The sequence below is a fragment of the Sceloporus undulatus genome, chromosome 2 (assembly GCF_019175285.1).
Source record: "Sceloporus undulatus isolate JIND9_A2432 ecotype Alabama chromosome 2, SceUnd_v1.1, whole genome shotgun sequence".
NCBI classification, from domain to species: Eukaryota; Metazoa; Chordata; class Lepidosauria; order Squamata; family Phrynosomatidae; genus Sceloporus; species Sceloporus undulatus.
This window is the reverse complement of record NC_056523.1, coordinates 206,764,808-206,778,797: the sequence shown is the minus strand read 5'-3', so window position 1 is coordinate 206,778,797 and position 13,990 is coordinate 206,764,808. Positions and strand designations below refer to the sequence as shown.

Genomic DNA, 13,990 nt, shown 5'->3' with positions numbered 1-13,990 from the left:
GTAAAGCTTTGTAGATGTGATAGTGCTTGTGATAATATGCCCTACCATTATCTGAGCCCAGGTGACCTTCTATCCAGGTAACAAAATGGTTAAATGATGTAAAGAGGTTAAATTACATTTCAGTATTGCTCAGTATCACAGTATAGATGAGAAAGCCATTGCCCATTGAGATGGTGAGTTGGGCAGGAATGTGCATTTTCAAGATCCTTCTCAGCAGAGGTTATAAAAAGCCTGAGAAAGGACCATGTGGGGGCGGGGTGAGGCTCTAAAGAGCTTCTAACAAAGGAATGCCTGGGGAAGCTGATCAAGGCTGGTCAAAGGAGCCTAGGCTCCCTATGAACATCAAGGACTACAAATCTCAGAGAGAATGTCTTAGCTAGTCAGGTCAGGGGCTTTTATTATTTTTCCTGTCTTGCCTGCAAGGATCTAATATGTCTGCAACTTGTAACTTTTAATCTTGTGCCTGAAGGAAAGATGGTCCTTCATGTAAAGAGATACACTTTTACTATTGAAATGTTTTACCTAGAATACAACTTTTTCATTTAAAAGTACTTCTCTCTTTCAGGCTCCTTTTTCACTTGTCTTTGCTTGGTCTAGTCCCTTCACCAGGGTTGGGGCAGGGAAAGAAATGTCTCTGCAGTATCAGAGATGGGACATGCCAGTGGAATCCCAGCAGCATCCTAATGAGTTGCTACAAAAGGGAGAATTCACATTAATGGGTGGTGGAAGATAGATAGGTGCTCTCTGGAGGTCCCATTCTGCTCAGCAGATGCATGTGGGGAAGTGGGGACCTCAGAAGCATTACAGTGTTCAGTCACCTAGTTATGATTAGATTGGTTCACATGCTCCTCCCTTCTCCTTTCATGTGAGCATTCCCTTCCCTGCCACTTTTGACAGCAGTTTCAAGGGTAATTATGGTAGGTGTTGCATCAGCACCAGGTTATTCACTGAACATAATTGGTAACAAATTGTTTGGGGAAAATCTTCATGGTGGGAAGAAAAAGAAAGTGAGAAGGAACGAAGCCCATGGAGTGATCTACTATAATAAGGATGGGCAGTATTATATATGCACAAAACCTCCCACTAATAGATTTCACCAAATTATTTAAGCTAATTAGATCTGTACAAACGCCCTACTTGGAGAGCAGCCATAGAAATATCAGATATAGTTGAATCTTGATAAGACAAAAGCAGTGTTCATTGACAGCCATTTCCATTTATCCGTAATATTAATTTTTAAGTTAGCTGTTGTTGTTATCTCAGTTTATACCCCCTTTTCCCTAAAATGTAACATTCAAAAGAGAAAAGAAAGCCTTCAGTCTGCCTTTCAGTGTGCTGTAGAATTTGAAAAAAGAGTTTTGAAATCTTGAGACAAAGATAGGATTGATTATATCTCTAGAGTTCAGTCTTTCTCATTAATCAGATCTCAGTAAATGAAGCTATAAGTCACATGTGAGTATTAAAATATTTAATGCATGTTTCTGGGGATTAGACAAAATTATGTAAAATATTAAACAAAGATGTTTAGTGAATAGAAAAGTTGTGCCAATAAGAGGGTCTTACTGTTTTTTTTTGGGGGGGGCTACCTTTACAGTCTTTCTTTGCAGAAGTGACTTCCACAGTGACCTGCTAGTTCCTAATCTTTCCCCAGGTAGCTTTGCTGTTGATTTCCTGTGCCAGGTGAGCTGGCAGCACCATTGGGGACTTCCTGGCTTGAGTTAGGGGTGAGCAGTTGGCAAGGCATCCACTCCCAGGCAAATGTACTCATCTTACGCAGCTTATGGCTATAATGCATGTGCTAGCTAAGACATCTAGAGTGTGCATTGGTTGAACCTTCCTTCTATTTTTGGCAAAGCCAAAGGATTTTTAAAAAAATGACTTATGATATTCTAGTGAATGCTCTAAATAGCTCCCTTGAATTTCTGCACCATCATCCATATAGTGCATAGACTAGCAAAAGGTTTATCATGAAAGCAAGCTGTAGTACTACTGAATTGCCCTCATTCATCTTCTTTCATTCTTAAACTTCCCTGGACTGCTGATATCTTCCTGCTCTGTCTTGCTTGATACAGTGGTACCTCGGGATACGAAATACCCAGGTTACGAAATTTTCGGGATACGAAAAAATCCCATAGGAAAACATTGTTCCGGGTTACGAATGTTTTTTCGGGTTACGAAAAAACTTTTGGTGCTTTTTTCGGCTTTTTCGCACGGAATCGCGGCTTTTCTCCATTAGCGCCTATGGCAATTCGGCTTACGAAGGCTTTTCGGGTTACGAACGGTGCCACGGAACGAATTAATTTCGTAACCCGAGGCACCACTGTATATTTTTTTCCTAAAGTTAATGGCTTTTAGTTACTCTTATAGCTGACAATCTAAGAAGTCAGTTGTTGATTCGTATGCTTTCAGATTTCTCTGTGGGGAAAAACCCGCAAGTAATAGCTGGTTCAGCTGTCATATCCCTACTTGTTGCTATTAACTCAATAACTGTGACCTCCTATGAATGACTTGCAAGCCAAAAGAAAACTCTTAGATGCTTGAATTGGAATCAACCTTACAGGCTAACTTAGTTTAGAACCTATTATAAATTCCATGGCGTTTTGAATACACTAGAGCTGGAGATAACACAACAAACACCATAATAAGCAAATGAAATAGCTTAGTATTGCTTTTTGTATGCAGTTGACATTTTGCAGTCTGCTCAGTGCAGCTTTTGCTAAAGGATATATTTATGCTAAACCATTTCTTTACCTTTTAGCTAATGGGAATGACAACAAGAAATTTAAAGGAGACAGATCACCCTGCTCACCTTCACGAGTTCTTCATCTTCGTAAGATTCCAAATGATGTTACTGAAGCAGAAGTAATTGGTCTAGGTCTACCTTTTGGCAGAGTAACCAATCTCTTGATGTTGAAGGGGAAAAGCCAGGTATGTACATGTTTTACTCCAAGCTCCAAGAAAATTTAATTTATTTAGTACATGATGAATTTGTCTCATACTTGGTAAAACGGTTAGATGGGTTGTTCCTCCCTGCCTCCATGGCTCCCATTGGTTTGGGATATAAGTCAAATAACTTCCCTTGAAACTAGAAGTTACTCATTTCATTTCTGAGCCAAAACTGGATTAGTTCCCAATCCTTAACCAGCCTTCAAATGGGGAGGCATCATAGGAAACTGTGACTGGTTTAATATCAAAGTGAAAACTTTTGACCTCTTCTTCTGTTGCACAAAATGAAGGAAAGAATGGAATTTATGGCAGATTACCAAAAATGTACCAGTATACCCTAATCTATTTTCTGCCCACTCCTATAATTTACTGTTTGGAATCTAAATTCTAGGCATTTAAAATTATTTAGTGTGTTGTTGTTTTTTAAAAAAATCCTTACATTAGTTTCCTTAATGTCCTTTTCTAGGTTTAATATTACTTAATATTGTTATAAAATTTGCAAGGAACAGTTAAAGGGAAACCTGCAAACCGATCTGGATCACACATCCCTTCAAGTTTCCTGCTGGCAATCCATCAGTTTCACAGGGTTTTCTTAGGCAAGGAATACTCAGAGGTGGTTCTTCCAGTTGCTTTCTCTTAAATATAGTCTACACCACACCTTGTATACACTGGCAGTCTCCTATCCAAAGACAGGGTAATTCAGAAAGAATGGTGCAAAAGCTGTTCTTATTCTGTTTGCACCATTCTTTTTTGAATCATCTGGTACTAACCAGGGCTGACCCTGCCTAGCTTTCAAAATCAGATAAAAGCTGGCACCTGTAGGGTATTTAGACTCTATCATACATGTACACTTATCTTATTTTGTGAGGTGATGCTTTCCAAGTTATCTGATGTGGTAGAACCAGTAATTATTTTTTTCCTAGAATGCCAAGGACTGGCACCATGTTATTTGATCCAGTTGGGGAAAGTCAGAAAAGCTAAAGCACAGAATGAACTCAGGATTACTAGAGAAGTTAAAAACAATTAAAAGGGCTATTTTTTGTTAGGTCTGCAATAAAAGGAAGAAGAAGGAAATGGTAGGGCCATTGTGCGAAGAAGATGGTGAAATGCTAACAGTGGACAGAGAAAAGGCAACTACTCAACACCATCTTTGCCTCAGTCTTCTCACAAAAGGAAAAGGGCTCTCAACCTGAGGAAAATCGAGCTTAGGGCACAATATGGGAAATGCAGCACAGAATAAGTAAAGAGGTAGTACAGGAATACTTAGTTGTTTTAAATGAATTTATATCTCCAAAATGAGACTTAAATCCAAGGTGTATGAACTACATCCAAGGGTATTCAAAGAACTGGCCAATGTTATCTCAGAGCCACTATCAATCATCTTTGAGAACTCCTGGAGAAAAGGAGTCCCAGAAGACAGGCAAGTGATGTCCCCGTCTTCAAAAAAAAAAAAAAAAAAAGGGAGGGAGGAGGATCCCAACAATTACCTCACAGTTCATCTGACATCAGTACCAGGATACACTCTAGAGCTGATAATTAAACAAAGAGTCAGTATACATTTAGAAGGGAACGCCACAATCACAAAAAGTCAACATGGGTTTCTCAAAAACAAGTCATGCCAGACTAATCTGATCTATCTATCCATCTATCCACCCATCCATCTATCCACCCATCCATCCATCCATCCATCTAAATTACCAGCTTGGTAGATGAAGAGAATGTTGTGGATGTAGCATACCTTGATTTCAGTAAGGCCTTTGACAAGGTCCCCCATGATATTCTTGCAAACAATCTAGTAAAATGTGGGCTAGACAATGCAAATGTTAGGTGGATTTGTAATTGGTTTACCCGCCGAACCCAAAGGGTGCTCAACAATGCCTCCTCTTCATCCTGGAGAGAAGTGACGAGAGGGGTGCCACAGAGTTTTGTCTTGGGCCCTGTGCTATTCAACACTTAGATGAAAGAATAGAGGGCATGCTTATCAAATTTATATGACACCAAATTAGAAGGAGTAGCTAATGCGCCAGAGGAGAAGATCAAAATTCAAAATGACCTTAATGGATTAGAAAGCTCAGTAAAAAATAACAAAATGAATTTCAACAGGGAGAAATGTATGGTACTGCACTTAGGCAGAAAAAATGAAATGCATAGATATAGGATGTGGGACATCTGGCATTAGAAGACTCCATGTGAAAGGGATCTAGATGTCCTAATAGATCACAAGTTGAACATGAGTCAGTGTGATGCAGCAGCTAAAAAGGCCAATGCAATTTTAGGATGGATCAATAGAAATATAGTGACTAGATCAAGGGAAGTTATAGTACCACTCTATTCTGCTTTGGTCAGACCTTACCTGGAACACTGTGTCCAGTTCTGGGCACCACAATTTCAAAAGAGATATAGAGAAGCTGGAGCATGTCCAAAAGAGGGCAACCAAGATGGTGAAAGGCTTAGAAACCATGCTCTGTGAGGAGACACTTAGGGAGCTTATGTATGTTTAACCTGGGGAAGAGAAGGTTTAGAGGTGATATGATATACTTGTTTAAATACTTGAAGGGGTGCCATATTGAGAATGGAGTAAGCTTGTTTTCTGCGGCTCCAGAGAATAGGACCAGGAGCAGTGGATTCAAACTACTGGAAAAGAGATTCCACCTCAACATTAGGAGGAACTTCCTGACATTAAGAGCCGTTGGTCAGTGGAACACACTCTCTTGGAGTCTCCGTCTTTGGAGGTTTTTAAACAGAGGCTGGATGACCATTTGTCAGGGGTGCTTTGATTTTGAGTTCCTTCTTGGCAGGGGGTTGGACTGGATGGCCCTTTTGGTCTCTTCTAACTCTGATTCTATTATTCTGCTGAAAAATTGGCAGGGATTAGCAGCCAGTGGCTTGTGGACTGGCACTGGTCCTTGGATCACCATGCTCTCTAAGGCGGTGATCCCAAACTTCATTGGGTTCCACCCCCTTTCTTCTTAGGCAGCCAACTTAGCATGCTCCTCCCCCAAACAACTATTTCTTGCTATTAGGTCTACTCTTTTACTGCAAATTCAAAGCAACCAATTTCAGTTGTTGCTCCCTTTTATCTAGTCACCCTGGAAGCAGCAACCAAACAGCTGGTTCAGCAGCAACAGAGAAGCCTCTCTCTCACCTATGCCAGCCTTTGCAACCAACAAGGCTGCACAGTAGGTTCAAGGGACCCTGAAAACAGATGTTTCATGCAACCTTCATCCTCACTGTGATCCTAAAGGCTGCAGTTTGCCCCTTGTCTTTCATGTGTGCCAATACTTTGACTGAAGATCCTACTGATGTCCCCATTTTCTTCACTGCCCCCTGTTGCCCCCCTTTTCCCTCACCATGGTGGCACTGCCAATTCAGGAGTCACTGCTGTAAGATAATGCATCAGCATCTGAAAGGAAGCCATGTACTTGGCATAGCAGAATCCTATCTTCAGGGATTTCATGTGTTGCACAATTATTCTGTGTTCACACTATACAAATATGAAATACTTCGTGCAGAATAAAATATGAGTACTGTAATAGAAAATGAAAAAATACAAAATCATATTTATGTAAAGGGTTGAACTGACAAAAAATAACAAATTACACCATGGTTTTTAAGGTGTTTTTAAAGAGCAAAAATGGGTTTATTTACAAAAAATTATTCTATTTGTGTTAATTGTAGGCTTTCCTAGAAATGGCTTCAGAAGAAGCTGCTGTTACTATGGTGAACTACTACACTCCTGTTACTCCACACCTCCGCAGTCAGCCTGTTTATATTCAGTATTCCAATCACAGAGAACTTAAGACTGACAATCTACCCAATCAGGCTGTAAGTATACTACTTTTGAGGGGAAAGGTGACATTTTTTAAAACAGTTAACGTATAAAAAAAGATTTTTCAGTAACATCTCATTTTCAAGTTATTGTCCCAACACACCATTGGGAGTGTCTGGTTGGAAAGGATGTTTTAAAATACAGATGTCTTGATGAATTAGATCAGTGGCAAAACATAGTTTTCATTAATCTTCGGAAAAGATTATGGTTTAAGTAAACTGGTAAGTCACAGTATTTGCTGATGGATCTACCATTTGCCCATCCTTTTCCAGAATAAGAAAAAGTTGAGGGTTGAATAGATCAGATATTATACATTTAGTGGAGGTTTCAATAAAAATTAAAATTAAAAAAATAAAAAATACGGTACTAAATAAATAAATAAACAAACTTGTATTTATACCCTGCTTTTCTGCTACATTAGCAATCAAAGCAGCTTACATGATTAAAAGATCGTCAATATACACTACATACACTTTGTACAATACTATATCTAACCCCCGCTTAAAATGTCCAACTTCTTAGTAATGAAAATAATTTTGTGCTGCCTGTTAGCTCTCTCTGCTTTGAAATGGTGAGGCTAAACACTACTCAACCTTCCTTTCAAAAAAATGCACCCCCAAATCATTCAGAAAACCTCTGAAAACACTTACAGATACCCCCACAAGCTTCCCAGAACCCTGTACTTCCCCCAAATACCACCATTTTTCTCTGCACTTCTCAAAGTGGTAACAGGAAGTGACATATAGTTACTTCCTACTGTTATTTTGAGCAGACAAAAATGTAGTCCATTGTGCAGGTCTGAGGAGAAATTTGCCCCTGAACCCCACACAGCTGCCCATCCCAACTTTAGATCAGGTTCTAAAGTGAACTAAAACTGCTGTTGTGACTTGAGTAGTCAGCATACATGTTATACCAAGGAGGCTCTATTTTTTTAGGGGCTAAGGTGCAACATAATTTTAAAAATTGCCCAAAGCCATCTTGCTCCAATTACATAGAAACTTGAATGCCTATACTAAATTTAAAGTTGTATCCATAGCCAAGGATCATACTGTTCCCATCTGTTCAAGTGAACATAGGAGTTGTGGAGCAGTTTGACATTAGTTTAATCTTCAAGGAAATATTGAGCTCTGTGTACATCTGATATTGGCTTCCTCTGAGCTTTGACAAAGAATGCTTCTGGGCCTTTTGCACTGCCAAGATGGAATTTGTGGGTTAGTATGAAAAAGGGGAAATAGGTCAATGTGTTTAGTAAGTGACAGATTAACAAATTAATATACAGACCATGTTCATGTTCCCGGTCATGGTTCAGATGGGACCATTGGTGTTGCCATGTAGTTGCATAGTTATCTGAAGGAACGTGATCCATTTGGCTGTTGTCAAAAGAAAATATTGATTTGGGGACTTAGAACAAAAATTAACTGCAGAATTTCTCCAAAATGTTGGGAATCTATTAAAATGCATATTTCTATTAAGCAGAAATGGAGGAGAATGAAACATTTTAGCCTTCACTAGTACCTAAATGAAGTATTATTAAAAGGAAGTGTAAGATTTTAAAATTGTACTGATTTCTGTAGGATTTAGGTCACTATGTAATTTGTATGCTATATATGTTACAGTGATGTACATAATACATAAGTTTCCATTCTGCTATTTTGTTCTCTCTCTTCTCTTAGAGAGCTCAAGCTGCGTTGCAAGCCGTAAATGCTGTTCAGTCTGGAGGCTTAGCCCTTACAGGTGTTCCAGCGACTGAGGGTGGATTGGCTCCTGGTCAGAGTTCTGTTCTTCGAATTATAGTTGAAAATCTCTTCTATCCTGTAACTCTAGAAGTGCTATTTCAGGTAAGGAAGCACAAGCAAAGATTTGGATTTTTTTCTCCCCATGTTGTGTTTAGGGCAAGATATCAGATAAGGTACCAGTTCCTTATTTCTTATTCTTTCTTCGCAAGAAATATGAGTACAGGTATGACCCTCGTGGATTTGTCACTGGCCTGGCTTCTTCCCTGGGTATGAAGCTGGGCCAGCAATAAAGCCATGAGGGGCAAGCAACGGGAGGGGGAGCAGGCATTGGGAGGTAGGCTGCTGTCACTGCCCTCCCCTTGACAGCCCCCCCCCCCAAGTCTGGTGACACCACTTACTAGAACATGCATAATTGAATCCCATGTGACTTTCCCTAGTCAGAGTGGTAATTCATATGCAAGTTGGTAAAAAGTACTGCTGGCTACTGGTACTACCTGTGCTTCCATATAGGCAGCAGTGAGTCCTATAGAGGGAACACCAAGCTCCAAAGGCAAGTGGATTCCTGTTCAATACTGGTTGAATCTCTCTGTCCAGATCAGCAGATTTTCCCATCTAAAATACATGTCTCATCTGGATTAAGCTTCATCTTGGTTTGACTTTATCCATCTTGAAACTATTTCCAGTCATCTATTCAGGAGTTACAGAGCATATTTGGAATTAGTAGGTAAAAAGCACAGGTACAGCTGTGTGTTGTACATATATTTGTGATGCTGTAGCATTCTTTCTCCCAGTAACTTCATGTAGATGCCCCAGTGATGGCAAACCTTTTCGAGGCCGAGAGCCTCAACTAAAATTTTTTCCAGCACTGGGTGTTAGCCGGTGCTGGATGTGCTAGTCAGGCAGTCCAGAAGGATTTCACCTCCAGTGGTAGCAAAATAATTGAAAGGTCCAGAATGAACAGAATTAAACATTCATTACTTATAATAAAGACTTAATGGTTAGGTGAAATTTGTTCCATTTTTCTTACTGTTAGTAACATAACTGGACAGTCTTAACTGCTTAGTAGTTAAAATACAGGTAGGTTTTCATTAAGAGAACATTTATACTTAATGATTTTGAGGCAATATAGAGATGGAATATTCTTAGCAAAATAGTGACACCCTAAATTCAGAAAGTTAGCACTGATTATTTGGCATATCCAGGCAGTTTTTATCTTCAACTTTCCTAGAAAGCGTTGCGGTATGAATTGACTGTGTACATTTTGGCTTAGATCTTCTCCAAGTTTGGGACAGTTTTGAAGATCATCACTTTCACAAAGAACAATCAGTTTCAGGCCTTGCTTCAGTATGCTGATCCATTGAATGCACATTATGCCAGACTGGTAAGTAAATTGTAATGAATCTGGTGTAAATCTTCCCAAGGTTTAAAAACTCCTGAACCTCCCTCCTACCCCAGTGCATTCTCTTTCTCTCCCCCCTCCCTTTTTCCTTCTGCTGTTCTTATTCACACACCCCTTTTCCCCCTTTACTGCAGTACTGATTCAGTCTTTCTCCCTGCTCACCACTACCACCCCTTACCAGGCAGCATTACTTTCATATTCTTTCTCTCTCTCAACTTTCAGAAGAGTTTGAGGATCCTACAGAGGAAAAATTATGACATGGAGCTGCTGTAGGCCCTATAGAGAAATTAATGACCTGGGTCTATATCTGTCATTGTCACTAGACAAAGTTACGCACTTCCATCTTACGGTTGAAGTTGGTACTGCAGGCTGTAGGCAGGTGTAATTTACTGAAATGAATGAAAAAATAATTCCCAATTATCCATGCCAAGTTTCAGATAGGTTTGGCTGTTTCAGACTTACAGTGGAAACCGTAGAAGAGGACAAGGCACAATAACTTGTAGGATATGATAAAAAAAATGCATTGCTTAAATTCATTATGATCAAATAAAAGCTAAAAGCACTCATACAAATATAAATTCATGCTTAGTCATGCTCGAAATTGAGAACATCCTGGAAAAGGAGGACATCAGTTCACTCTGGTTGCAACTAAATGCTCTTAAAAGGAACAACAATAAATTAGTATTGTAAGCATGGCCAGTGCAGAGCACAAAACAAATACAATTTATATATTTGGAAGTATATACATCCTCTCTCAACACTCAAGGAATGTAGTACTTGTAGACAATGACTGATATAGTTCCTTAAAATTACAGTCTATATTAGGTGGAAGGCTTAGAAAATGAATAACTAAAGACATGAGCTAGCTATCTTGGATGTTCAGGATTGATACAACAGTTGGCTTTTAGATAATCATAAAACTTGGTTAAACAATGTAATAAATTTAATAAACTTTTCTGCCTTCCTGTAGACTCTTGATGGTCAAAACATCTACAATGCTTGTTGTACTCTTCGCATTGATTTCTCCAAACTAACAAGCCTTAATGTAAAATATAACAACGATAAAAGCAGAGATTTTACACGCATGGACCTGCCTTCAGGTGACGGGCAGCCTTCCCTTGATCCTACTATGGCTACTGCTTTTGGTAAGAGTGATTCCTTTATAAGAAGAGGATGGAACAAATAGCTTTTGTCTTTCAGCATTAGGCTGTTTAATATTTTCAAAATGATGAATTAAGTTACAGGTTTTATACCCCATCACTTTGGAGAAATGGCTTTGAAAAATACTTATTAGCAAATAAATATTACTGTTGATAGCTGGTTTGAAATTTTAAAAAATTAAAAGCCATGCTAATGTTTAAGTAAAAGCATAAAAATGATGAATTAGGAAAACAAGTATCATAAGAAGAGTTCTGTGGATTCTGTGGAATGCTAAAAAGAAAATAAATGGGTCCTGGATTAAATCAAGCTTGAACTCTCCCTAGAAGCAAAGATGAGTAAACTGAGACTATTGTACTTCAGACATATTCATGAGAATACATGGCTCCCTAGAAATGACAATAATTGCTTGATAAGGTAGAAGGTAGTAGGAAAAGAGGAAGACATCATTCCAGATGGATAGATTCAGTGAAGAAAGCCACAGCCCTGAGCTTGCAAGACCTGAGAAGGGCTGTTGATGACAGAGTTTCTTGGAGGTCTCTGATTTATAGAGTTACTGTAAGTCAAAGTCAACTTGATCGCACTTATCAACAATCATGAGCAAAGAATGAGGTCAGTCTCTAACAAGCTCCTGTTATATCATGTGCATCTCTGTTGGCATGAGCAACATTATCTAGTTCTGGCTTTTCTTTTACTAGGACAATTTTAGGCATAAGGCAATGTACTGTAACATTTCAAAATCATGAAAACAGTGTAAGAAGCTATCAGTAATAGTTCAGAACCCAAGATCAGTAATACTTATTGAACAAAGTAAAGTATAGTATAGAACAAAGTAGGTTCGGTTGGTCTGTAATGTTGAGATTTTTATAGCGCTTACAACTAAGGGGATATTATCTAAGAGGTACCTATGCTTTATACTCATCAGTCAAGTGGATATTATAGATTTACACAAAAGGTAAGGCCTTCTGATATGATTCTCAGAATGTGGGCAGGTTGTTATGAGTCTACCTATTCTTAAAGAATGGGCTAGAGATACTGTATCATTTTAACTGAACTGTTTTTAATAGTTTTTTATCTTTTTAATTGTATTTTTGAACAAGAGTGTTCCTCCACAAAAACGGAGGGCCAGCTGTACTCTTCTCCAGCACCACATTTCAAATGAGTTGATTTTCTTTCTGTCTGCTTCCTTCACTATCCAGCTCTCACGTCCGTACATGGTAATTGGGAATACAGTGGCCTGAGCGATTCTGACTTTAGGGCTCCGTTGTATGTCTTTGCTCTTCAGTACCTTTTCCAGTTCTTTCATAGCTGCCCTTCCCTTTCTTAGTCTTCTTATTTTTTGACTGCAGTCTCCATTCTGGTCAGTGTTTGATCCTAGATATGGGAATTCTTTAACTATTTAAATTTCCTCGTTGTCTAGATCGAATTTGTGTATTTCTTCTGTGGTCATTATTTTTGTTTTCTTTATGTTCAACATCACACTTGCCTTTGCACTTTCATCTTTGACCTTCCTTATTAACTGTTCCAATTCCTGAATGTCTTCTGCTAATAATATGGTGTCATCTTCATATCTTAGGTTGTTAATGTTGCTTCCTGCTATATTAACTCCTGCTTTTTCTGATTCTAATTCTGCTTTTCTTAGGATGTTTTCAGCATATAAATTAAACAAGTAAGATGACAGGATGCAGCCTTGCCTGACTCCTTTGCTTATTGGAAACCATTCTGTTTCCCCAAATTCTGTTCTGATGGTGGTCTCTTGTCCTTCCTTGGTACAGATTCCTCATCAGAACTGTCAGATGTAGTGGCACATCCATGTCTTTGAGTGCGTTCCATAGCTTTTCGTGATCTAGATAATCAAATGCTTTGCTGTAGTCTATGAAACACATGCTGATTCTTCTTTGGAATTCTTTGGTGCACTCCATTAGCCATCACATGTTTGCAGTGTGGTGCCTAGTGCCACTTCCTTTTCCAAATCCTGCTTGTACCTTTGGAATTTCTGTCTCCATGTATTGTTGGAATCTATGCTGCAGAATGTTGAGCATTATTTTGTTTGCATGTGAGATTAGTGCTATTGTCATAGTTGCTGCAGTCTTTTGTATCTCTTTTGTTGTGGATTGCTATGTATTTCAAGTGTTTCCAATCTGTTGGCCTCTGCTTTATTTTCCGTATTTGTTGGAATATTTCAGTTAGCACTAAAGTAGCATCTGTCTGTAGGCATTGCAGCAGTTCAATTGGGAATATCATCTGTTCCTGGTGATTTTTTCCCATTTCCTTTATTGCAGATTCCACTTCACTTTTTAGAATTTGACATTCGTCTTCATATGGCTCCTCATTACAAATATCATTATTTTCCTCATCTCTTTTGTATAACTCTTCTGTGTATGGCCTCCAATGTCTTTTTAGTTCTTCTTGTTTCAGTATAATGTTCTTTTTTTCTCCATAGAACATCCCAGCCTTCGGTTTGAACTTGGCTTTAATTTCTCAATTTTTTTTTTGTAGAGGTCTCTTGTTCTTCCCCTTTTGTTGTTTTCTTCTTTCTCTGCATTGGTCATTATAGTATTTCTCTTTACCCCTGCTTTCAGACGTTGGACAGTTGTGTTCATACTTCTGGCTTTGTTCCTATCTCCCTTTGCTTTTGCTTTTCTTCTTTCTTTTATTGCATTTAGTGTTTCATCTGTCATCCATTGTTTCTTATCTTTCCAAAAATTCCCTAGCATTGAGCCAAGGCAGTTAAAGCGGTCTCAAACAGGATTATTTCTGCAGTGTGTTTTGGACCTTAGAATTATTAAAATAATCTCAGTGTGAAGATTTATTGTGAAAGACCTGCTTTGCTTAAGTATAAATGGAATCACTCTTTTCTGACCAGCTAGGGTAAATTTTACCTTAAATAGAAGATCAGCAACTTTCAGAGCAAATTAAGGC

General features: G+C 38.7%; 1 protein-coding gene across 2 annotated transcripts in view; it reads left to right on the top strand.

Moving 5' to 3' along the window:
• Positions 1-11,111, top strand: part of LOC121923638 (polypyrimidine tract-binding protein 3-like) — a 41,283-nt gene extending 30,172 nt beyond the window's left edge. For both annotated transcript variants that reach the window (XM_042454232.1, XM_042454231.1), the window contains 5 exons: positions 2,759-2,928; positions 6,625-6,771; positions 8,449-8,613; positions 9,782-9,892; positions 10,881-11,111. In XM_042454232.1, coding sequence (XP_042310166.1) covers positions 2,759-2,928; positions 6,625-6,771; positions 8,449-8,613; positions 9,782-9,892; positions 10,881-11,096 — 809 coding nt within the window. In that variant the 3' untranslated portion in view covers positions 11,097-11,111. The remainder of the gene's footprint in view (positions 1-2,758; positions 2,929-6,624; positions 6,772-8,448; positions 8,614-9,781; positions 9,893-10,880) is intronic.
• Positions 11,112-13,990: the final 2,879 nt, after the last annotated feature.